Below are 24,441 nucleotides of genomic sequence, written 5' to 3'. Positions count from 1 at the left end.
AGGAGATAGCATCGGTAGTCATTAAGGAAATTTAAAAATGTCAAAAACATATATAAATGTCGCAATATATAACGGTATATAAATTACACCAAGCTAAATGATATACCGTATGCCATTATTAAGTGTTCACGGCGGTATGCACTCACGTGGAAACCCATGGAATTCACAACAATATACCTGTAGTACATATTCCTAGGATCGCTTTTTTGTGCATCGGTAACACAAAGTAGTTATTAATGCGAAATTTGAGGACTGTGCCCGCATTGCAATCCCGAGTTTATAAATAAAATCGAAGCGAACAATCTAATACTGATGTAAAGCCCTTTTGGCGGCTATTTCAGTGAAATATATCGCATTTTTGCTATTTTTTTGTAAATATTTCGGGTATTCCGTAGCAGCACGTTACCTCGACGCGGCAAGAGGCATAAGTTAGATTGGCAGGGTAGTTTTTTTTATTGAAAATAGAAAAGTTGACGTCACATCAAAGTGGTTCTATTTGGGACAAACGGTAAAGTTTTGAGATTCGGGATTTTCTTGTGTTTTACTTCGAGTAAGAAAAGTACGTATTGGGGTTGTGTTGTATTTCCTCGTGTTCATTGAGATGAGTGTTTCTTATCGAGATTTTAACTTGATATGGCTGCACAGAGACCAGTGACAAGGGCACTAATTAGTGACCATTTCCTACCTATTTTTTTAAAAGGAGGTTTGGACATAGAAAACAAACATGTATACATAACAGCATATTAAAAAATCGACTGGGATAAAGATCGATTAACGGTTTTTTGTGGTAGCTAATTTTCGCATCGCCTACTAGTTTGAGCTACTTGATGACTTACAAGCTTCTTCGCAAAGTCTTTTTCCCTGGCTATATTTCGCTAGAAACACCAGAACGCGCAAGGCCGTTGAGAAACAAATAGTCCTAAGGAGAGATCAATTTTCAGTATATGTTTTTTTATAAATATAAGGCTTATACATATATTCAGATAGAGAATTTTTTAAGCATCCTTGGTGAATCTTCCTTACGTGCATTTACTGTGTTATGAATGTTTTAATTGGGCACAGAATAATTCCTTATACGTACTAAGACTTAAGTTATACCTTTTAGTTTTGTCGCTATAGTTTTAAAGGTTAAAAGTGGGACCATTTCATTTTACCCCATAATTTAATATTAAAGTTTTCAATTTTTTTTCCAATAAGCATAATGTAAGCATACTTCAAGCCTGATTGTGTTTTTCGCACAACATATCCAAATTCTAACTTACTTTTAAAAAGAAAAACAAGCAGCTTGAATGCAAATACTAAAACTCATTTTTTTGCACTAATTTATTTATCTATATTAAAATACCCGTATACGTCTGTCTGTCTGTCACGCAAAATGGTAGATTAGCTGCGCGAGTAGCGAGACGCACGCAATGCGGTGTAAAAAGGACGGGCAAGCCCGTGGATTTTTCCACGGGCTAACGACTAGTGTCTTAGAATTTTGAGTGCTGACATTGATATGAAAGTGTTTTAAAATTTTGTATTTGTTACATAAAGTTTTTTTCCTTAGAGTTTGCTAATGGGTACTGGGTACAAAATAGAGACCAGATTTGAAGGAAATATTCATACAGCGGCATGACGTCATTTCTGACGCAATGACGTCGTTGCAATGGTTTTCTTACCTTGAAAGTAAATTTAATAAAACATCAGTAATTTTTTTGCAGATATGACGTTTAACCGATCCCAATGAAGTCGGTAAAATTAATTTTCATAAAAAAAGACCCGACTTACGCAAACACGTGAGAAATTATAAAATATTTTGAAAAATGAGGAAAGAAAATATTACAATAAAAAAACACGTATGAAACTTAAGTGACATTTTACTTTACCTCACGCTGGCCAGCAAACGCGTCAATGCCAATCCCACTATACGGCATAGGAACGACATCCTTATCACGTAATGATTGTGTGGCACGTAAACAAAGTTAACGAAGTGAAGTTTTTCGTTCCTTTTGACAGAAAATTTCTCTTATCATCCCAACAAAGTATAAAAAATCAATGATGTTAAACTGCCTTGATCAACATCGCGGAGACGAATGTTATAATTACGCTTCTTGTCTACTCCATTTCTCTTGTCATGTTTAAAATAATCTGTTGACACAGGAAATGCGATAAATAAAGGACGGGAGAACCCCGACTAGTCTTCTCTTTAATAATAGCCGCCGTCTGTCTGTCTGTGTGTCCGCGAAAGCCGTGTCCCGTAACGGAAACACGAAATTTTTAAAATGCGCTCCAATACCAAATGCGATATATTTTTGTCCACTTTGTTGCGACGGGTAAATATAAAGGACGGGCGAACCCGTGGATTTTTCCACGGGCTAATCTCTATAATAATAGCCGTCGTCTGTCTGTCATTCCGCAAAAAAAACGTCGTGTTACGGATACATGAAATATGATTTACAAAGGACGGGCGACCCCGTGGATTTTCTACGGGTGATCGACTAGTCTTAAGTAATATCCGTCTGTGTCAATTTGAAAAACCGGGGTGTTTTTAATAAAAAACGACATTATAATGGCACCTAAAATTACTTTATGTTACTAGGTGGACAAGAATGCACGACATAGCGCGAAGTATGTAAAGGCTTCTTAAACTTGACTTTTACAAACGACTCGTCTTAAATGAACGCACGATGAAGGGTTGACGGGGTTTATACGGTGGAGTGTATTGTTTGTGTATGCATCAAGCAATTTGTTTAGTCACTAGAGGGATAACTTCAATACAAAACCTATTCACTTGTTTTCTCTTGCGACTAAATGCTTCATTTTTTAGTTTTCTTTGCAAAACTCTGTCAAATTTGGAAACTGAACTCTGTTAGTAGAAATATAGTGTAAATCTCCAATCTGTTTATCTTCCTTTGTCTTTTTTATAGGGAATTCTGTGTTTGCATTTTGTATAAGTACATGTTTTCTTCTAACAGACTGTAGCTTGAGGATATTTTAAATTTGTGTAGCCGGATCAAGCGTAAACGTTTTACGGGTTCATAACTTTCAAGAGAGGATGCGATGTGTCGCAATTCTTTTTGTATGACGATCTGGTGTCTGTCAAATGTCAAAATCTGTTCCAAAAGCCATAAAAAAATTATGTAAAAATTCACTAATAGGAAGCATGAAAAAGGTATAGAATAAATACTAATAAAGAAGAGAATGAACTGCACATTGCTTTTATTATTTTACGTTATCAGTCGAACAAACAGTCAGTAAAAAGTTACCAAATCTTAGTCAGTAATAGTACTTTTCACAAGTCAAATTTTATTTACCGATTTTTTTTTCTAGCCATCAACAAATTTTACCATATTTAATTTTTGCCGACTATGTTTTTTTGAGAATTTTAAGGATGAAAAGTTGGATATTTTTATAATTTTGCCTTTTGTTGTCTTGTTACCTACCAGTGTTTTGACAGTGAAGCAGTGATCAGCGAGACAAACAGATTTAACCAGTTTATGCCTTGATAATAAGCGTCTCTATCACTGCATGAAAATTAAAGTTATTCAACCAGAAAACCTGCAGGCTATCTCACTAAATATAGCCGTTTTACGTGTTATAGGACTCTAAAAATGCGTTGGGTTGCAGGGGCTTCGCTCCTGGACCCCTACTATTTTGGCAAATCACTTCGCTCGTTGATTGTCACTAAAAACTCAAAATCTCCCACTATGACTGAGCCCTCCCCCCCACTTTGGAAAATTGTGGCGCCGCCCCTGCAAGATGATAAGTTCTAACACCCTAACCATAAAGCATGAGCGTCTTAGTTTTATATCTAGGGCACTTAGTTACTAAATTTACGTCTTGCCTAAACTGAAGAAGTAAATTAAGAACCCAATCCACCTTCCCCCCACCTCCCTTAGATAACGCCGTGTCTATTCAGCTAAACACGTCACATCACTTTAGGGTTCTTAGGGCGTTTATATAATAGCCAGATCCTTAATTGTTGTGGAACCATTTCTCTACGTTGCAATGCCCAAGGTGAGGTCTAAACATAGCTACGCAGTACGCAGTCCTTTTACCAGTAAAGTTTGTTGACATCTTTCGTGCTTTAAAGTATTCCTAATATTGGAAATGAAACTACTTTAGGTCTTTCAAACTTCAGAAAGAGAAATTACATTGTATTGAACGTTTCTTGAATTTCGAGCACTAATAACGGCGCAAGTTGACTTATAAGGGCCGCTTTGTCTCTAGAGTACACCATGTGACTTTAAAAAATGATGTTACGTAAAATTAATATTTTTTTTGTTGTGGAGAAAGAAAACGGTGATTATACTTTTGCTACTATATCCTAGAAAACTTCCTTTGGTTTACAAAGTTATGCAGAAAGAAGAAGCTGAGTTAAAGAAAAAGAATTTTAATTAGTCTCGTTAAGTCAGTGATTTATAACAATAAAACTCGTAATGCTTCCGGAAAAACAAAGTAATATAGCAAGCTGCTAGTAAATGACTGAACGGTATTTCTCAACCAATCAATGCGAAATATTGACTTATTCGCATTAATTGGAAGTCAATTTCAATCAATTTCTTTTGTTTAATTGGGAATAATTAAGTGAAATTTGCATCCATATTTAATTGGATGCGTTGGTGTATATTTTTGTTTGTATAAATTCTTGTCACGTCGAGTTAGAGTCATTTGTGTGAACTGTGATTCTAATAAGGGTTATATGTACTTTACTGTCAAACGAGAAAAGTTTAATGCGAAGCTCATGGTGTTCGTTCGTTCGTTTGTTTGTTTTTGTTGCTTTGGTTGCATGTTGTATATATATATATATATATATATATATATATATATATATATATATATATATATATATATATATATATATATATATATATATATATATATATATATATATATATATATATATATATATATATATATATATATATATATATATATATATATATATATATATATATATATATATATATATATATATATATATATATATATATATATTTTCTTAGAAATTGTAAAGAAAAAAGAAAGAGAATACTTAAAAAATGTCGCTCAACCGTTCTTTATTGGATGCAGTGAAAGAGAATGATTTGGATCTAGTGAAAGAGTTGTTACAACACTCTGTTGAAGTAAACTGTACAGATGAGGTATGTGATATAGCAACTATTTTTTCGTCTTTCTGACCGGCAAGAAATCGTTTCCCACAGTTCAATTTTCATGAAACCATCAGGTCACCTATGTCAATGATAACCTCTCACTGGTCTCTCACAGGGTCATACAGGTCAAATCGACGAAGAGAAGTTCAAAACACCGACGAAGAGAAGTTCAAAAACCCTATTCCCATCAATTTCCTGGATTTCGCATTACCGTGACGTAACATCTTTATTTTCATGTAGGGGCGGCATTGCAGTTGTTTATTATCGTCATGGTAACTTGTTACCACCAATCATTTTAACGAGTAGTAAATAATGACACTATGTGGGAACTGTGAAAGTAATAAACTGCGGTGTGGAGGTTAATTGAAGTCTTCCTAGTGCGATCATGCTCAATGTTATCACTTTTACACAAATTCCGACAAGAATATTCCCGACACTAATCCGTATTATGTATAACTTTTAGCTTTTCTTGCTTTATTTTTTTAGTGTGGCTACACACCCCTTCATTGGGCAGCAATATATGGGAAGCCGGAAATCACTCACGCCTTGTTGAATGACAGCAATTGCGACATCAATTTAAAAGATAGAGTGAGTAATTGCATCTTCGTAATTTGTTTGACAACTCGCCCTAGACTCCATAAATTAACATTCTCCCACTCGCTGTAACAGATCGTGCATGTTGCCCTTTTATTTTAAAGATAGATGGACCGACTGATCGTTGTTTATCTTAAAGGGAACAACAGCTTTGTATTTTAAATTAAACCTTCTCAAAAACTTTTAGGATCACTACACAGCCCTCCATCTTTGCACAAAACATGGCCACAACCACGTGTTACAACTGCTGATCAATTATGGCGCCAATATAGATTTAAAAACAAAGGTAAAACTTACATTTTCCTTTGAACTTAACGCGATGCATGACAGAAATTTCACTTGCGGCTATCAATAGGCATTATTGCGGTTAAAATAAATTTAATAAATCCATCAACAATTTGCTGACTATATCTTTAACGAGAAATTAATGAGATAAACCGTCACATTGCAAAATTTAATTATAATATATTATATTACCAGGGTGGAAGAGTAGCTGAAGACCTTGCTCTTGCCCGCGGAGCGATGGATACAGTTCAAATATTTCAAAATGCAAGAAAGGTAATAAGTTTTATTGTTTATTTTATGGCATGCGTGAAAAAGAGCCAAACTCAGTGTTATATGTTGAAACTTTTATTTCAGAAAAAGCAAAATTCAAATCGAAACAAACCAAAAGTATGGGAGCTAGGGAAATTGTTGGGTTGCGGAGCTTTTGGTCAGGTAAATATCTCACATACGTACTTGAAATATCGCAAATTCAGACGCTCCGATTTTTAATGTTTAACACGAGTGATTATATTTTTAGGTCTATTTGGGAATCGATACGGAGACGGGAAAGGAAGTTGCTATTAAATGCATTAAAACAAACGGCCAAAGGTTAACAGTCATCAAAAAGGTAACACATTTATTTGTCTAGACACATAGGATTCAAAAATAACTTGATGTTTCAGAAAAGTTGAGTTAACCCCGTTCCCAGGGCTTCAAAAATTTAAACGAAACCGATGTTAAAAGAAGCCGTGTAATATAAGCCCTGTAAATAAGTCAGAAAATGACACCACTGTATCTTATAGTAACGTCATCTTATTTTAAACCGTAGAATTTTTTATGTTTTAGCAAGTACAGGAGCTCGACAACGAAATTGGTGTGCTTCGAAATTTAAGCCACAAGAACATTCTTCAGTATTATGGATTTGAGAAAGTCAAACCCTCTTCCATGTATATCTTTATGGAGTACATGCCAGGAGTAAGTGCCATTTTATCGACCGATAATTTAAGTAATTCTGTACACAAAAAAGTAAGTTTTTGAAAGCTTCTAAAACCTCTGTGTCATTCAACTTGTTTGTGCAAGTCATTACCTCGATAACCTTTTCTATTGCCAGGGCAACATGCACGATCTGGTACAGCGAGTTGGAGGTCTCGGTGAAGAGCAACTACGTAAATACACGCAACAAATTATCGAAGGTGTTTCTTATCTCCACGTGAACATGGTCATACACAGAGACATCAAAGGCGCAAATATCTTACTTGATTTAAATCACGTGAATGTTAAACTAGCCGATTTTGGCTTGTCGAAGAAAATAGAGGTAAGTCGTTTCCGGTTTCCAAGGTCATATTTGAAACTCGTTATGTTACAAAAAAAATTTTCAACTCACCACCGAAAATGACCAAACTTTTAAATTATTTTTAATTGCAGAGATGCAGCATGATGAGTGACCTACAGTCAGTGCTCGGTAGCCCATATTGGATGGCACCTGAGGTAATCAAGGCAACACCGACGAACATTGGTTACGGACGAAAAGCTGATATCTGGTAAGTAATAAGAAAAAATGAATATGTTATTCTAATACGTTGTTGTTCTAAGTTCAGACAACAAAGTTTTCCAACTTTAAAGATACAGATTTTCGAATCTATTACTGTAGCTGTTGAACACAGTAGCAAAAAGAATGAATATTTTAGATGTTAAAATACTTAATTAGCCGTGCGTCAGCATTTTTACGTTTTGTTTGTTTTTAGGAGCATTGGATGCACCATGATTGAAATGCTAACAACCAAACCACCTTTCAGTAACATGGAACCAATGTCTGCCATGTATAATATTGGATCTGGTAGAAAGTCGCCCGAAATACCATCAGGATTATCGGATTCACTGGGGGACTTTTTTTATCAATGTTTTAAAAGGTAAAACACTTTTCAAAAATTGGCTGTGGCTTATATCGAAAAATAAAATTAACATTTGCTCACTCGTTGTTGCTTTGGTTTAACATCGGAAGAAAATTACCTACTCGAATTTTAAGTTATTGTATAAGACTTTCTGCTTTTAGGGATCCGAGATGTCGACCGTCTGCGCAGGATCTTCTCAATCATCCATACCTAAAAAAAGACAGATTCCCATCTGTTCAACAGGAAAGCGAGGCTAACTGTCAACAACAACGCGCCAAAAAAACTTCGTTACTATCACGTATAAACTGCCAATTAAAAACCATACTTTCGAATTTAAATAAGCTACTTCGTTCCGTCATTGGCAAATCAACTGATCTACAAAATGAATCTTGAGATTCGAAAAAGAAAATCCTGATGTTGTTGACCTGCTGAAGACGGTAAACATAAGATGCTGGACATCTATACAAGCGGTGATTGAAAAGCGAAAAATTTAATAAACAAACTTAAGGAAGAGTTGGAACTTCCTATCTTCAACACTCACATCCTATGTTTTGGAATGATTTCAAAAACGTCTTTATTGGAGCAGGCAGCAAAGATTTGTTAAACTACCATCCTGTACATATCCATATAGGCACACGCATATTTCCTGTTTAAGACTAACGACTTTTTACTTACTCTGTGGTATTTTTTGTACATACCACAAACAATTTTGTTTGCACCAGCTGGATCTGGTAGCTTTGTACGTGTAAATAATTTCCTTGTGTTTAAAAAAGAGAATTTATTTAGAAAATAACTGAATTCAGCTGGTCCTGAATATATACTATTTAAAATATCTACGAAGGAGAGTTGTTCTGTAAATATTGTCACTTAATTTATTAGTGCAACAAAGGAAAAAAATACTCATTCGATTTCGTGCGTTTTTTTAAATAATTTCCTGTCATTGACTTCCGAGTTGCATAACAAATCTGCAATCAAATATATTAGGAAGTCATGATGGACTGATCATTCCCAATACGTATAAATCTGAGTTTATCAATTTTTATGGCGGGCTTTAAAGTCAATCTGACATACCTTGCTAATATTGTATTAATCTAGTCATTAGCCCGTCGGTACATCCATGCTTACACCCGTACTTTTGTGTGTCCGTAGCACAATTACAAAATCGCACAGAGAGCTATCGCTACTGTGAACCATTCATTATGCGAAAGGACATGCTAAAAACGGGTATTAAAAACATAGATGTACTGCCCAGTCGTTAGTGCGTACAACCACAGGAAGTCGTCGTTAAAAGTACCGCATTTTTTATATTGTGTATCGTAACACCATTCTTCCGCCATAGAAACACACAAAGAATATTATTACAGAATTTCTTCCAAAAAAACATCACACACAGAATGTTATGAAGTTAGGACATCTTTTATCCTTTGGACTCTGGGTTTGGCCCTGGAAACAATAAATATAAAGAAACAGAAACAAACATAAAAGATCATCCAACTTTTTTCGTACTCGTTATATAAGTTTTCATATTATTGTTTTTTCTATGAATAAGTAAAAATTCGAAATCAGGCTGGGATATTCTTGTGCAAAAACACGATATCAGGCTAAGTATGCTTGCGTTATGCTCAATAAAAGAAATAATTGAACGTTGTCTCATAAGATAAGACAAAATGGTCCTATTTTTACCTTTAAGAACAAAACTAAACTAAAGGTATAAATACACAAGGCAAGTTCAGCGGTTCAGTGTTACTGTGCATAGAAAATGAGGAATCCCGTGTACGGATCGTATGTCACATTTTTTATTCTCTGAGCTAAAGACTTATTACAAAAAGTGTCAAGAAAAATGATATTTCGTATTGACAAAAAAAGAAAAATCTACTGATAGTGGTAGAAATCAAGACAACCAACAACGGAGGAGTGCATAAAATAATGATAAAAAGCCTTCTTCTCCACACTTTAAAAAGTATAAACCGTAATTTAAATTCAGAATGCAGATATTAGGCGAAATATTGAGTCAACCAATACATCATACTAACATGTACTCTAATAGTTTCGTTTGCTTTTATTTCTTACTAAAAAATCGGGTATGTTTTCATTTTTCTACCTAACGAAAAAGTATCTACAAATACTTCGCAAGTGGACCAACCTTATGTTTATAAAACAAGAAGAAAAAATATTAAAGGAATGAATGAATGAAATGAGGCAAGGAAAACAGCGCCACAGTTACATAAAGAACCCACAAAGTAGTCTGCAAAATTTTAACATTCTAAACTTCACCAAACCGAAGCGGGTCCAAAGTGCATCGAAATGTTTAAATACTACGCACTGATACCCACTATGTGCGAAATATTTTGTGCGAAACGAATTAATTAAAGATTCTAGTTATGTGATATTTCGCTGCAAGGTAAAAAAAAATCTATTTTTTATTGGAAAAATTTTTGTCAAGCAATCAAAAGCCCTTTGTTCTGTTCGAAATACTCTGCTTGATGAAAATAAGTACATATAACACTATTATCTGATTGGTTCAATTTAAGCTGACCCTGACGCCATAACGCCATAACAGGATGGGCGTAACGAAAGACCGATGAGTTACTATCCTTTAAATAAAAATGTCAGTTACACAGACAGAAATCAGATTAGTCATTTTCGATAGGGAAAATAGATCTTAAGCATTAAAAACAATGAAAAGAAAACATTACAATGTACCATTCTGAATGTAATGTTTCAAAATGTTGTAATGTTGTTGAAAGACACTATAAAATTTCTTAAATCGCTATAGATGCATCACCAGAAAAGTGTTATCATGAAACGTGCCATAGCAACTTCTTTAAAGGCGAGGCTAGCAAGTTATGACCAATATTAAATTACCCAAAGTTGTTGGATTTTCAGGCTGATTCTTTATTATTATTATTATTATTATTATTATCTTATGTAAATAAATTCTGTAAAGGTAGTCTGCGTAAAAAAATTCTTTAAAAAAATTACATATAAATTTTACTTCCATAAACTCGACTTTTTGTTTAATAAATAAAACTGTTCTTCTAAAAATTCTTCTAAGTTCCTACAGGTCTGCGTGTTTAAGAAAACGTTGATTTTGTCGTCCATCGTATTCCTTCAGCTGACAAGCGCTTCAACATGGGGTCGTACAGCTCCCGAGACAAAGGAATAACATTTCCTTTAGTAACAACTTCTCCTAAAAGAAAAAAATTGTCCAGTAAATAAATAACTGTTTGACCTGCAAATAATAAAAAAATATTTGGCTTGTAAAATACAATTTTTTAGACCTGTAAATTAAAAAAATGGCTTTCTTTCCTTGATTTATTTACTGGGCTCAATAATGAATCAATTTTTCACATCAAGAAAACAGAAGTCTGTTTTCTAGACTGGATGAATGTAAACTCGACTGGTCTCGTTCTTGGTTTTTAGCTGGCGACAGACCCACAAAGAAAGGATCGCGACATTGAAAATCGCGGAAATAATGCTCCTGAAAATTTCTTCGCGTTATAGTCAACCTACCATCTAACATCATCCGGGCAGCAATGGCGGCTGGCGTGGACACTGTACGCGCCATCGCACTACAGCCATCTGGATCGCCATAGCTCACTAAACTAATGTTTCGCGTTTCCTACAATATCAAAAGGTAAATATAAATAAACAAATAAATAAATATAAAAATGTGTATATAGCAAATTAATATTTTGGTTGTTGCAATGGCTGCCTACCTGTTTTCCGTTTGGCCATTCGATTCCAACTTCATGGTTTAGTAGTATTAAGTCACGTTCTGCGTGTTCTGAAAAATATCGAAATAAAAAACAAATACACACAATTAAGCTGTACAAACTCGTAATCAAATGAAATTCTTAAGGAACGGTTTAATTAAGGCCTAATACTTGAGACATTTTGTAGCTCATCTCCAGGGCGAGGTCTTACGCCAACAGAAATTTTGCTCTGAAAATAACAACACGTAATTTAAATGAACGTTTTTAACGCGTGATTTGAATGTGGTCTTTTTAAAAAATAATAGTGTTGTCTGTTTGGCCGCAGATCTAAAGTTTGAAACTCATTTCGGAATGATTCCTATGATTTCTGATATTCCCAAGATCCTCCGAAAGGATCAATTTTTTCCAATCTACACCGGACGTCATACTTCCAGATACCCAAGACCTTTTTTCCCTAGATCAAACCTTTACCAGACTTTTTTGTCCTTCGAATCCTATTTTTTCTGACCGGTTGGTCACATTAAACTCTAACTAAAACGAGGTAACGCCATGGAAAAAAATTGTCCGAGCATAGCAGTAAAGTGGTTTTATTCAACACTATCGAAAGTAAAAATACAAAATCGCTGTGATAAAAAGAACATATAACTGAATACCCACCATAGACTAATTCTTTTGCTAAGTACGTACATAGTGTGTCCAAGGGATTCGAAGCCCATGCGACTTCTTTTTCGGGTGATAACAAACCTAGACTGTAATGAATATTGAGTAAAAAATAAATTTAAAAAGGAAGCAGCAGTCCAAAAAAAACCCAAACAGTTGCATGATAAATGTCCTCAAATAAGCATTAATTTAAAGTAACTTGCCAAGAATTATTTCTCCAAGATGCAGTGCATCCAACAAAATACACTCACGTTTGTACGCCTTTCATAGCCACGTCATTTCGAGAAAGTTTATCGTATACAATGATAGCCAAGTCATCATGAGACAGATTGTTAGAACCAAGCAACGTATTCATTATCTTTTGCTGAAATGAAAATAAAATTCATAGGTCAAGTGTGTAGCTACTGTTCCCTCTGGTGTATTACTGTCTGTGTTTTTTTTCTTATTTCTGCTTTCTAAACTTTGAGTTACATTTGATTAATGTATTAATGTTTTGACCATTCTGAAACATAGCTCAGCACTTGCCAAATATTTCTTCATTTTTAAAAAAACAATTTCAGCATTATGTTACACTCTTAGGATTGTGAAAGATTTGATATCTTTGCTTTGCTTATTCTACGTCGTAACTTAAAGCACAACTCCACGTCTAAAACGGCAGGCATCCTAGCAGTTGTAGTTTCCAGTACCGTGGGTTGGTGGAGTAAATTCACAAATTAGTTGTCGACTTTATTTAAGTTAACTATTCTGTACGAACAAGCTTACAAAAAAGAGCACAAAAAAAGAACAAAAAAGACAATTATTAAGGTAAAGACATAAAATCTATAAAAAAATACAGATTTATCATACCCAATTTAACACTTTGCCATCTTCAAAACCACTGTTTGTATTCTCATTCAAACAACCAAGCTTCATCAAGCCTTGACACACGTCGGAAAAGTTCTACAGACATACAACATATTTTGACTATCAGAACCTTAAAACCCCAAAATTAGCTTGCTCAGTAGGGTTAATAAACCTCTAACAAACTCATCTTTAGGTTAACCCCTTCTTAAGTTGAAATTCACTCATATACTAGCACGTGATTTCACAAGTTTTCTAGAATGAGATTTGAGGAGACTTTTTTTAAAATGAAGGATAGTAGTGAAGTGTTAAGGAGGCGAGACAATCTTGTTAAAAAGACCATTTGAAAAAGTCGTATTCACATAACGTTGATACGTGTATTTGTATATTTATAGTAATAAAATAAATTATCTTCAGATTGAACAGTCTACGGGAAATAATTAGCACACGCTGTGTAGTAGAGACATTTTTTTTGGTTATATTGATTCTCTGGTTCGCGATTCTTATAATTTTAGACTAACCCATGAAGAAGAGTCTAGATAAGCATGTACGTAACTGTCCAATCAATGCCCTTTTTTAAATGTAAACGATAATTTAGGATAGTTGTAACATTGACGTGACGAGGTATTACAATGCAACTGTTAGCCAATCAAATCAACTTAAAATATTCTAATAATAACTAAGATTTTTGTACAACGTTTTAGAAAAATGGACCAAATACAAAAAAAATAGTAAAATTATAGGGTGCGATGATACAATCAATGCCTTCACAGGTATTTGTTTAGTACGTTTCTATTTATTGAAAGAAAAACTAATTCATGAAGGTAAACGATGATTTAAGATATTTTGTAACATTGATCATGGTCCATAAATTTACTTATCCTGGAATATTCAACTTTTTGTCGTATTTGAGCAAACTTATGGATGGCGTAAAAAAAAAAATAAAAAAAATTAGTGATTATCCGAAGGAGGTCAGTATCCTGGACACACTACAATACAAATCTTCACAGCTTTCATAACTAGTACAGTCTCACCTTGTATCTCATAGTTCCACGAAGCATTGTCTTCACATCATACAAACCGTACTTGTCAACATACACAGTCGAATCTCTGTTTGGGTAGCCTTCCAAGTTGAAACCAGGAAACAGCTCAAGTGGCTTAACATGTTCCAATAATGTTCCAGGAGCTATATCTACAACCTGAAGAACAAATTTATTTCCTGCTACAAAAATGTAGTGTAGGTAGTGATCTAAATCATAGTAAAGTAGTTTAGTGGTGTAGTTTTATTTTAATTTTGGTATTATTGGGTTCCATTGTTAGCTATATAGCGTTGTAAGCAAGAAGTTTTTCGTGGTTTCTGTGACAATTCTCTCAGTAGCTCAGATCCTTCAAATGTGCAATACATCCTGGGTGAGGTAAATTCTCATAATTTATTAAATTCGAAAATTTAGCAAATTCCGGCATTAATCTTAATAAGCTGTGAGTGGCCTTTTATGGAGTTGGTCATTATATATTAATTTTCCACAAAGGCGGCCGTAGCCACAAATTTTGTTCATACCTCTCCATTTTCCAAATATCTTGCTCCATTCAAAGCTGTCATCAGTGCGCCACGAGGTGACCAACTAAACGAGAGAAATGAAAATAACATCAAAAACCAGTTAATGTTGCCTGTATTTTTTAACATTTGCATTCAAAGTTTTTAATAACATATTTCTGGACTTGCTTCAACCGATTTCAATCAATTCCCAAGAAATGATAAACAGATGTGACTTTCATTTTGTGGAAAATAACAAAATTAGGAAAATCCTAAAATAAATTTGCTGGGGATATTCCAATGCAACTATTAGCCAATCAAATCAACTTACAAGTATTATAGAAAATAACTTAGCTTTTTGTACAACGTTTTAGGAAAATGGACCAAATACAAAAAAATCATAGTAAAATTTTAGAGTCCGTTGATACAGGTTCCTCTGTATATCTAGGTTACATGCAATTCCTGTCACTCTACAAACACCACATACCTAAATTTGTACTTCAAAGCATTATTAGCATGCTCAGGAGCAGGTAGTCCACCACAGAATGATTTAAAAGACACAATCTAAAGGGAAAAAAGTCTTGTAGTTTTGCGTGCACAAATTATTAGAATACGACTTTAACTATGACCACGACAAGGAGCCTTTGAAGCGTACAACATGCTTAAGTGTGAATAAGTGGAGTGTATAATGCACTTGTGAAAAATGCTATTTATTTCTTATTTGTTTTTATGAAACTATCTAAGTCACATCTTGTCACATTTACACAAGTTGAAATTTCGTGGTTTTCCTATACCTTTCGCTATGGTTAGCTTTCTCATGCGCGTTCTCAGTTTGGGTAAAAAAATTCTGACTTTTTTGCAAATTTACAAAGTCTCAGCAGTCTTGTGTGTAACATATCGCTGTTCCAGCAATTTTAGTGCATTTCATTAACATCTGAAATAACTTAGCAGATACTATAGTGTAAAATCTCGATGGATGATATAAAATCCTCTCAAATTCAAGACATTTCGGATAATTACACAAGATGGATAAAAACAAGAAACCCTGGCCGTCAAATTTTAATATCTAATATGCACAATAAATACAAACTCATTTTAAATTTTTATTTCAAATAAAAATAGACGAAAGAATTCAGATTTACATTCAAAGTGTTGCTACATATGCTCCTTCGCACTATTAAGCAAAAATTGTATTGTGTACATTTGTACCTCTGAATTACCATCCTCAATCACACTAATAAACTCTCTGTAACACAGAAAGAATAACCTACCTTTCCACCTTGTCCTCTAACTTCGTCGAAACAGTTCATTGCTAACAAATGATCTATACCCGGATCTAAACCAATTTCTTGAAATATTGTAATGCCAGCGTCAATAGCACTATAAACAAACGTTAAGGACTTAAAAAATTACATTGCTTAGTGTGCGAGAATAATACTGCATGTGTTTACATAGTACTATTACCGAAGTGTTATCATATACAAACATACCTTTGTTCCAAACTCTTCATCTCTGGGGACACATAACTTGCAGTGAGCATATCTTTCTTATGTGTGATGCATAATTTTGCAATAGAAGGATGGAGGGTGTACGGTAGCAGACTAAAAAAAAGTGCTGATAGTACGAAGCAAAAGGTAAACAGGACGATATTGAGAGAGGCCAACAAGACCAACAGTTTGCAAAAAACTTTTATCAATTAAGGAGGAGTAAAATTTAAATAATTTTGCAATTCATGGTATAGAAAACGAAATATAATAAAACTACTTTAAAAATAATTCCAATTTAAATAACTTTTTTAAAACAAAGTTGCTATAGGCTAAGGCTAATATTTATGTCAAATGTCAAATTTGAAAAGTTAAGATGATCTAACAAGCAACCTACAAAAGAGTTTGTGCAAATGGATGACAAGTGTTTTTTTTCTTATAATATTGAAGAATAAAAATAAAAAAATTATACAGAAATGCTAGGAATATCATCACCCCAACTAACCTAACAAACAAGACTTGAATATTTTTTGCGATATTGTCATGACGCAGAAACTTTAAACATTTCTGTATCTACACTTGAAGCTACTTTTAAGCTTGAGCTAAAAAGTTTGTCCTCAGAAAGGGAGACCGAAATAAACAAAAAAGTCGCAAAGTAGTTAGAAAAAAAACTATAATGGATTCGTTATGTTTTAAACTTTTGTCTTATGTTAAAGAAACCTGATCTTATTTTAACCCCTACACTTAAAAAAGTGCAGCCAACTTTTTTAAAGATTGAATTACTACTGTACCTGATAACAAGATCATGACCGGCGACCAATGTCTCCAACTTATCACGTGATTTGTTTACGTCCAGTACAATAGGCTCAGTGTTGCGATATTTCTCTGACAAGACAAGGACTTCGTCATGGATGGATGACACTAGAAAAGTAGAATAAATTAATGTTCCATAATCATAAATAATAAAATGATAACTTAAACTTTTAATGGTAGAGTTACAGTATTTAAAATTTCTATCCAGAATGAAACAAAACCGAACCATGATGTCAAAACTTAAACAACCTAAATAAATCATTTTTTCACCAAAAATAATTTTAGTTTCATTTTCACATAAATCAATACATTTAAGTTATTGACAAAATCAAAAAAGAATCCCTGTAGCATTGTGAAATTTTTGGGGAGTACACAAAAAAATGATGATGTAACCCACCTGTTGTGAGCCTTACACCAGGATCCCTTGTCAGGTATTCAACAAGTGGTGCAGCCACACGACCAGCTCCAAGAACAAGAACTTTATGTTTGATATCAACAGAAGTTGCCATATCTTCTGCTTTTGCTTCTTCGTTCCTAAAGGAATTTTACATATACTGATATTTGTAATAATGTTATTTAAGAATTGCAAGAAGTTTCTATGCTATCCCAATCTTTGGAATATTTCTTGATTAGGCTGCTAACATTATACTACTACTTCTAACATTTCTAACAAAATATTTTATTGATATTACCGAATATTTTAATAACAACAAATAAATTTCAGCAGTCTCACTGAAATCATTTTTGTCAAATCATCTTTGAATAAAGACACCACAAAATAATAGCACAATAAAAAGAATATTATTAAATGTGATAGTAAGCTGTTTATCTAAAAATCTCTATAATAATAGCCGTATTTTGTCTGTTCAAAAGGGTTACCGATATTCCTTTGATCTTTCTGCGAGTTTTTAGAAACCAGGGGGTTGTTTAATTGGAAATTTTATGACTTATCAAAATAAATTACAGAAATTAATTTATTTCCTTACATAATTTAATTGATAAACCTCTAATTTAAAAAACAAATTAAGTGATGAAAATGAATTCATTATTTAAATGCGCCATTTTTAATAATAATTTACCCCTGTGACCTTAATCGCCGATTGGCTAGGAACAAATATTTTGAAGGCTGCTAGCTAATAGCCTTACTTTTTACTAATTTTGTTTGGTATAAGAGGTTTTTATCCAACCCAACATTTATTTTTATGTCGAGGATATAGCCATTTAGCTATCTCATATAATTACCTAAAAAGTGATAAAAAGTGATAAAAATTCAGTTTGGCTATCAATATCGCAATATTCTCAGCAATAAATCTTATGCTAAATGCAGGTTAGCTAGGTAGCTATACATCTTTAATTATTTTCTTAAAAATTTTTTTGCGAATTAGCTGAGCAATTGCTTTAGCTGGAGTGGTAACGACATTCTGTTTCCTGTGTTGTCATTTAAACCGAAGTTGTGATAAAGTTTTTTTGGAGAAGGGTACTGTTCAAGTCTGTTTAACTGTACTAAGCGGTCAGCTCTGTGTTAACAATAGCCTGTTTTTTTGGAAAAGGCTGTTACGCCTATGCGGGTCAGCCCACTATGACAATTAATTTTTAAACTTTCTTGGGGATCACGCCTGTGCAAATGTCCAACAATGTTTACCTTGACTAACCGCTTAGACCTGTGCAAGAATCGAAGGACTGTTTCTTGTGTTTTCATTTAAAGAGTCTGCAAGAAAGTTTTTTTCAAAAGGGTATTATCCCTATACACATGTGTAACACCATTTAACTGTACTAAGCGCTCAGTCCGGTGTCACTATTAATTTTTTAACTTTTACAAAAACTTATTCCGCAAAATAAAATAATATTGACCGATTGTTTTTGCTATGACGGAGTCACAACGGTTGTAAACTGTGTTTTTATTTCAGCCTTTGTTGCGGGAAAGTTATTTTTTGAAAAATATGTTACAGTCGCAACACTATAATGGTGTTTGCGCTTTACTTGATTTACGACATACTGCATACCTGTACTAAAGCGCTCCACCTGACTGTGTCGCACAGTTTGCAGTTCTTTTTAAGCGCTCCTTAGGGCGTTCAACAACAGTTACTTGTGGATCATCCCGGCGATTCGACGCCGGGTTTCCCGGCTAGTATTATTCTAATTCTTGAAAACAAAACAAAATCTGTCAAATTAAATCACATCCATCTAATTATAGTTGAACTTCTAGAGGAACTCAAAACTTCTTCAAATTTTGCATTTACACTTCCAGAGTTGTTTAAAGATTGTTAGGTTTTAGATCTTCTTTTTTTATTAGGTAGGAACAAATTGATATATTATATATTTTCTATCTAAGTGTTTTCTTATTATTATTTCGACTTGTTTGTTTTGTTTTAATTAGATATTTGTCAAAATGTGTTGCTTTGATTTTAAGTGTCACCAATTTTTTTTTACGCAGATTGGGCAGTTGATTTAGATTTTAAGGGTAGGAAATTGTCTTCAAGATCGAATAAGTTTCTCTGCTAGAATTTTACGTTAAATTTTCCATTTATACTAAAAGAGATTAACTTAACTTATTCCCTTTTGTGCTATAATACAAATTGACATGGGTCATTTATATATTATATTGCACAAGCCTTATCCTCAATTTTTAATAACATTCAACAAATTTCGCCTGCTTTTTAGAGTGACGTGGACTTTCCTGATTTTTCATTATTTCTTGATCCAGCAGACAAATATACCCATTGAAAACAATACTACATCAGGTTTTCTTTACAAGAATAAAATGACAGAAAAAAAACGGTTCAACGTTTCTGAATGTAACTTTATTAAACAAAAAAGATATATTTAAGCTTTTACAGAAGCAAGAGGCTTTAGAACAAAGCAAGTCAACTTTGTGTTCAGTTTAATAGCTTAGAACACCTTGTGCAATAGACAGTAATTATTTAAATTTCTTAGTTTATAACCACATCACAGATCTACCCATGGCAATGAATTAAATCAATATAGAACGTCCTCATGATCTGTGCGAAATTATACACATTTATTTTCAACCGTTTTTTCATAAGTGCATACACCAAGCTTACTTTGATATTTAAGTTCAAAATTTTAGGGAGTGACTCAGCTAAATACAGTCTTTGAGATCAGTGAGTTTATAAAGTATTTTAAGTGAAGATAAACGACTTACATAATGATTTTGGGTTCTATTTGTAAGACTATAATATTCACTTCATTGATTGGATACAACACTAAAATTTGTATCCTTAATCTTATATAAGAAAGCCATGCAACATAAACTCTGTGCAACATAAACTCACCTTCGTCTCATGTCCGAAATGTATTTATATGGTTTTGTTAAATCACCATTAGAACAAATGATGGCCTAAAAAAATATGTTTGTTCAGTTACTGCTCACCACCAAAGTTATTCTTCCAACATTGCACGGAGCACAACTAGTATCATCACCATCCACCACACAAGCTAAACTTCACATCTTACCCCTTTCGTTACAGAAGAGTAGCAAGTTTCTTCAGACAGTGGTTTTTTTGCATCACCCTTAACCTAAGAATACAACACCACATTTACCAAAATAAATTAATTATGTAATTGATGAACAACTTTTTATTAGGTCAGCAATTTACACAATAGAAAACAAAACACTTGCCATTTCTGGTATCCATGGTAACAATAGTTTTCCAAAATAATCTGTAGCTTCACGTGGAAGCTGAGCAGGTATGTTATCAATAGAGCAATACAGTAAGCCATCGCCAGCAACACTAAAAAACAATAATATTATTCATTGGGGCATTAGGAATCATTTATATAATCGACATATCCTTCTTAATACCAAATTGCAATCCAAACACCCACACACAATGCCCTAAACACCAGGGAGAAATTCTGACACTGGTGTCTTCTGACACTCTAATTCACATCAATACTCTGCAATTGCTGATGCTTCAACAAAATAGGCAGACAAATAAAGTCACGTCAGCAATTTTGTTGCTGAATCTGAAAGAAATTAAAATAGAAAGGTTTGCTAACATGGGCTACACTTATAAACTTCAGTATAAATTTGTTTCAATTTTTAAGATCAGTTATTGCACTATGAGTGTCTCATGATTAACAGAACCTTACCCTAGTTCATCTCTCTCCTCTTCAGCATTATATAATGCAAATGGGTATTCAATTGTGGTACATTCTTTCATAAATTCTAATGATCCCTAAAATATTTAATTAGCATCAAGAAAATCAAAAGATTTTGTTCATTACCTATTTTTCAGTTTCAATTTATAAAAAACTAAAGAGTTTAAAACTGGACAAACAAAAAAAAGGAGATATATCATTCTTTTAATTTAATATGCTTCATTTATGCAAAGTTCCCAACAACAACATAACAGACCATAGCCTGACAACATTACATGCCTAAGGACAACAATTGCAATTACCCCAAGATCAGCAGAAATATCACACAGGGCAAGCAAACGATGAGGTAGTTCTGGACATCCACCATATTTATCTGGCCTATGTTTGATTTCTAACAAAGCTTTTCCATCAGCTATTGTGAGTAATCGTGGGTTAACTGGTGCCCAGTATACCCCATTTATAATCACTGATGCATACGGTGCAATCTGAAAAAGAGGTGCTTTAGAAATGTAAACATGAAAACATCTATTTCTATCCATTGAAAGAAAAAATAAATAGCAAAAACCTTTTCTGCAAAAATAGATCGGTAGCGTTCAGGATGCTCTTCAAACTCTTGTGGATCAAATTCACCACCTCCTCCTTTTGGAACAAGGTAATGTTTTCTACTCACTTTTGTTGCAACCAACGTCCTGTGATCTAAAATAACCATACGTTGATGCTAATACAAACACTAACACATAAATTGCACACAGAAAACCTTTAGGGAAAGAATGTTTATTTTGTACACCATAAGGGCAAGATTGAAAAGAAATATTTTGAAACCTAATAGTTATCTGTTAGATTCATGATTGTTAAATTCCTCCCTTTTTAGGATAAATCCCACTATGGAAGAAGATAGAATAAATCTGCTAGTTTCCAACAGTGGTTGGTTAATAATTTTTCGTTTCAAGAGTAGGAAAAACTGAATGATTTCAGGTTTTTAAATGTGAAGCTAGAAAATCTTGACTGCAACAACAAAAAAACATGTCTATCTGGTGGCTACTCAATATGTACCTTTTACTTTCCTGAAATTTCTGACATTTTTGTCACATTTTTAAACTAAAATTGTTAAAAATTTCCCTCTTTCTAGCTATTTTTCAAAAAAAAAAAAAAAAAAAATCAATATTAGAATTTAGTATTATCTTACATGGATGCTGATAAAACAGATTGTCAAACAATAATTCTTTAAGAACAGAACTGAAATCCAACCCTTTTCAATTAGTTCTGATTAACCATCTAAACTCTTTTTCATTAAAGAACAAAACAGAACATGTAACACGTCTGGATGCACACCTAAAACACTCGAAATGTGGTTACTGCTGCAAAAAATGCCAGTCAGAGGTTAAACAGCAGGCATCTTTTAAACTGATATTAAGCTATATATAGGATTCAACAATACCGTAAGCTTTTATGGCTTCTTCCAGCTCATGAGGATGAACATAAACGTGTGGTAGCTCTTGAAACACTTCTTGTGCTCCCTAAAATACAATATATTTAAAAGTTAGAGATTACTGAGTCAAACAGAGGCCAAGAACAGTAACTTAGCAGTAATAATTATTTGGATTAACATCCTGGCTTGAATTTGCAAAACAAATAAAATTATTAAAACTCCCCAGCATTCTTTTAAAACATCAGTAATAAAAACAATTATATAACAACAGGGTATTAGCGTTCTAGCCCTGTTTCCAAAAATAAAATCTGTGCTAGTCAGTAAAACTTGGAAAAGCGCAAGGGAATTCAGCCTTTATACATTTTCCAAGAATCACTAATCTTAGGAAAAGTGCAGCTAATATTATGGAGATAATCTATCATGTTAGTTAAAAGTTAAGTTTTTCGGAATTTTGAAATACTGGCTTTGTTGAAAATAAATGCAAATTTTAGGCGGGTTTATGCACATTATTTTTGTGAACTTCTTAAGCTCATTTTGTAAAATAATTTCAGCTAAAGGTAGATTAGCTTTTTTTAATTAGCAATATTTGCATGTTTTTCGTAATAACCTAAAATAGTATTTAGGGAAATTTTGAAATTTTGTTTTGATAATAAATAAAGATTCAGATGACTTGATACTTATAATATGGAATGCATACCTGGGAAACGTTTCCCGACCCTGTAAAGACAAATGTGAGTGGACCAAAATGTGAGGGAAGCTTTCCTGCACGAATGTCCTCTCCAAGTTCGTAAATTGATAATCTGGCTTGCCGACTGTTTTTGTAGTTATGCGTTGAGCCTACGTACTGCAAAATCATTAGTTATTTACAAAGGTATTTAAAAAAATAAACTTCTTAACCTAAAGAAAAGGTTGATTATCTCCAAGAAAGTACATTCATAATTCAGAGCAGCAAAGAGTATTTCTTACTCAAGTTATATCAACAAAAGGTTAAAAGTAGTAATCATTTCTTCAAGAAGTTGAGCAAGTTTAACACAAAATTTTGCGATCCCCTAAGAAAGCTGTTATGTGGATATGTTTTACTAATATAATTTCTATACAGAAATACTTTTTTTAAGATTTTTAAAGAATGTTTCAGTACTGGAGCCAGTCAAAAAACTTTTTTGTGTAAAAAACAAAAAACAAAAACATGTATGTCAATTTTTTTCTGCAATTTAAAACTTTAATGAAAATGTTGTGAATATAAGAATGTTATTAAAACTATGAACTTTAGTTTGTAAAATAATTGCAGAAGCTGCTGGTCTACATCAAGTCAAACTAACCAAAAATTTACTTCATAATTTATAAGGTATTTATAAGCGATGTTTAATGGAAGGGTTCCATCAACTCTTCTATTAAACATCAGACTACATCACAACTCAGTACTAAAAAACAGTAGAAAAAACAACAATACTGACCATAAATGGGGTATGATGACCAAGTGAAAGCAGACGTAGTCCAAGACCATGTAATATATTTATCATTCCTAAAAAAGATATTGAGTCAGATTAGATTTTTAACATTAAAGAGGTAAAATTTTAGGGGGAAAAATGTTTGCAACAGCATTTCTTGTTTAAAGTTGAATTTATAGAAAGGCTGGATTTGGTGCTGAAATTTTATTGGAATTCCGATCTATGATAAGGGCTTCTGATTCAGAGTATTTAAAGTTTTAAATTAATTTGCAGATTTTAAGATAGTTTTATCAAGCTGCAGTGGTTGTTATATACATGTCTATTTAATTCATGTTGTTTTATACTAAGGATATGATGTTGATAAAAGAGCACAACTTATTAGCACAACTCCTAAACTTCTTACGGTGCAATCTCCAATGAAATATTCTGCAGGTTTGTACTTTGATGATCACAATGCTGGCTAGTTCAGAAATTTTTTTTATACTTTCACTGGCAGAACTAGAAATTATG

The 24,441-nt window shown here is 33.3% G+C and overlaps 2 protein-coding genes across 2 annotated transcripts in view; one reads left to right on the top strand and one right to left on the bottom strand.

The window, feature by feature from the left end:
- Positions 1-4,967: 4,967 nt before the first annotated feature.
- Positions 4,968-8,793, top strand: LOC130625512 (mitogen-activated protein kinase kinase kinase 2-like). Its single transcript, XM_057440616.1, has 11 exons — positions 4,968-5,126; positions 5,622-5,723; positions 5,917-6,015; positions 6,210-6,287; positions 6,369-6,446; positions 6,532-6,621; positions 6,840-6,968; positions 7,105-7,308; positions 7,419-7,534; positions 7,739-7,903; positions 8,047-8,793. The coding sequence occupies exons 1-11, from the start codon at positions 5,025-5,027 to the stop codon at positions 8,276-8,278; spliced, it is 1,395 nt and encodes a 464-aa protein (XP_057296599.1). The 5' UTR covers positions 4,968-5,024; the 3' UTR covers positions 8,279-8,793.
- Positions 8,794-9,659: 866 nt separating this feature from the next.
- The window catches only part of LOC130625325 (alpha-aminoadipic semialdehyde synthase, mitochondrial-like), a 29,198-nt gene continuing 14,416 nt past the window's right edge, over positions 9,660-24,441 (bottom strand). The window contains exons 5-26 of the mRNA XM_057440384.1: positions 23,938-24,005; positions 23,181-23,327; positions 22,493-22,571; positions 21,620-21,750; positions 21,357-21,539; positions 21,046-21,131; positions 20,573-20,684; positions 20,407-20,469; positions 20,226-20,290; positions 17,330-17,466; positions 16,911-17,040; positions 16,126-16,236; positions 15,907-16,015; positions 15,123-15,199; positions 14,660-14,723; positions 14,136-14,300; positions 13,108-13,200; positions 12,513-12,625; positions 12,259-12,350; positions 11,605-11,672; positions 11,399-11,507; positions 9,660-11,075 (exon numbers count right to left, since the gene is read on the bottom strand). Of these exons, the coding sequence (XP_057296367.1) occupies positions 10,960-11,075; positions 11,399-11,507; positions 11,605-11,672; positions 12,259-12,350; positions 12,513-12,625; positions 13,108-13,200; positions 14,136-14,300; positions 14,660-14,723; positions 15,123-15,199; positions 15,907-16,015; positions 16,126-16,236; positions 16,911-17,040; positions 17,330-17,466; positions 20,226-20,290; positions 20,407-20,469; positions 20,573-20,684; positions 21,046-21,131; positions 21,357-21,539; positions 21,620-21,750; positions 22,493-22,571; positions 23,181-23,327; positions 23,938-24,005 (2,318 nt within the window). The 3' untranslated portion in view covers positions 9,660-10,959. The remainder of the gene's footprint in view (positions 11,076-11,398; positions 11,508-11,604; positions 11,673-12,258; positions 12,351-12,512; positions 12,626-13,107; positions 13,201-14,135; positions 14,301-14,659; positions 14,724-15,122; positions 15,200-15,906; positions 16,016-16,125; positions 16,237-16,910; positions 17,041-17,329; positions 17,467-20,225; positions 20,291-20,406; positions 20,470-20,572; positions 20,685-21,045; positions 21,132-21,356; positions 21,540-21,619; positions 21,751-22,492; positions 22,572-23,180; positions 23,328-23,937; positions 24,006-24,441) is intronic.

The sequence above is a fragment of the Hydractinia symbiolongicarpus genome, chromosome 14 (genome assembly GCF_029227915.1).
Source record: "Hydractinia symbiolongicarpus strain clone_291-10 chromosome 14, HSymV2.1, whole genome shotgun sequence".
Taxonomy (NCBI): Eukaryota; Metazoa; Cnidaria; class Hydrozoa; order Anthoathecata; family Hydractiniidae; genus Hydractinia; species Hydractinia symbiolongicarpus.
The sequence above is the reverse complement of the archived record's forward strand: the minus strand, read 5'-3'. Positions and strand labels throughout refer to the sequence as shown.

Excerpts from the sequence above, each read along its gene's own strand:
- LOC130625512 (XM_057440616.1), top strand. The coding sequence starts at position 5,025 with ATGTCGCTCAACCGTTCTTTATTGGATGCAGTGAAAGAGAATGATTTG. Across the intron at positions 6,447-6,531 it reads GTTGCGGAGCTTTTGGTCAG|GTCTATTTGGGAATCGATAC; the intron begins GTAAATATCTCA and ends TTATATTTTTAG. Across the intron at positions 7,535-7,738 it reads GGACGAAAAGCTGATATCTG|GAGCATTGGATGCACCATGA; the intron begins GTAAGTAATAAG and ends GTTTGTTTTTAG.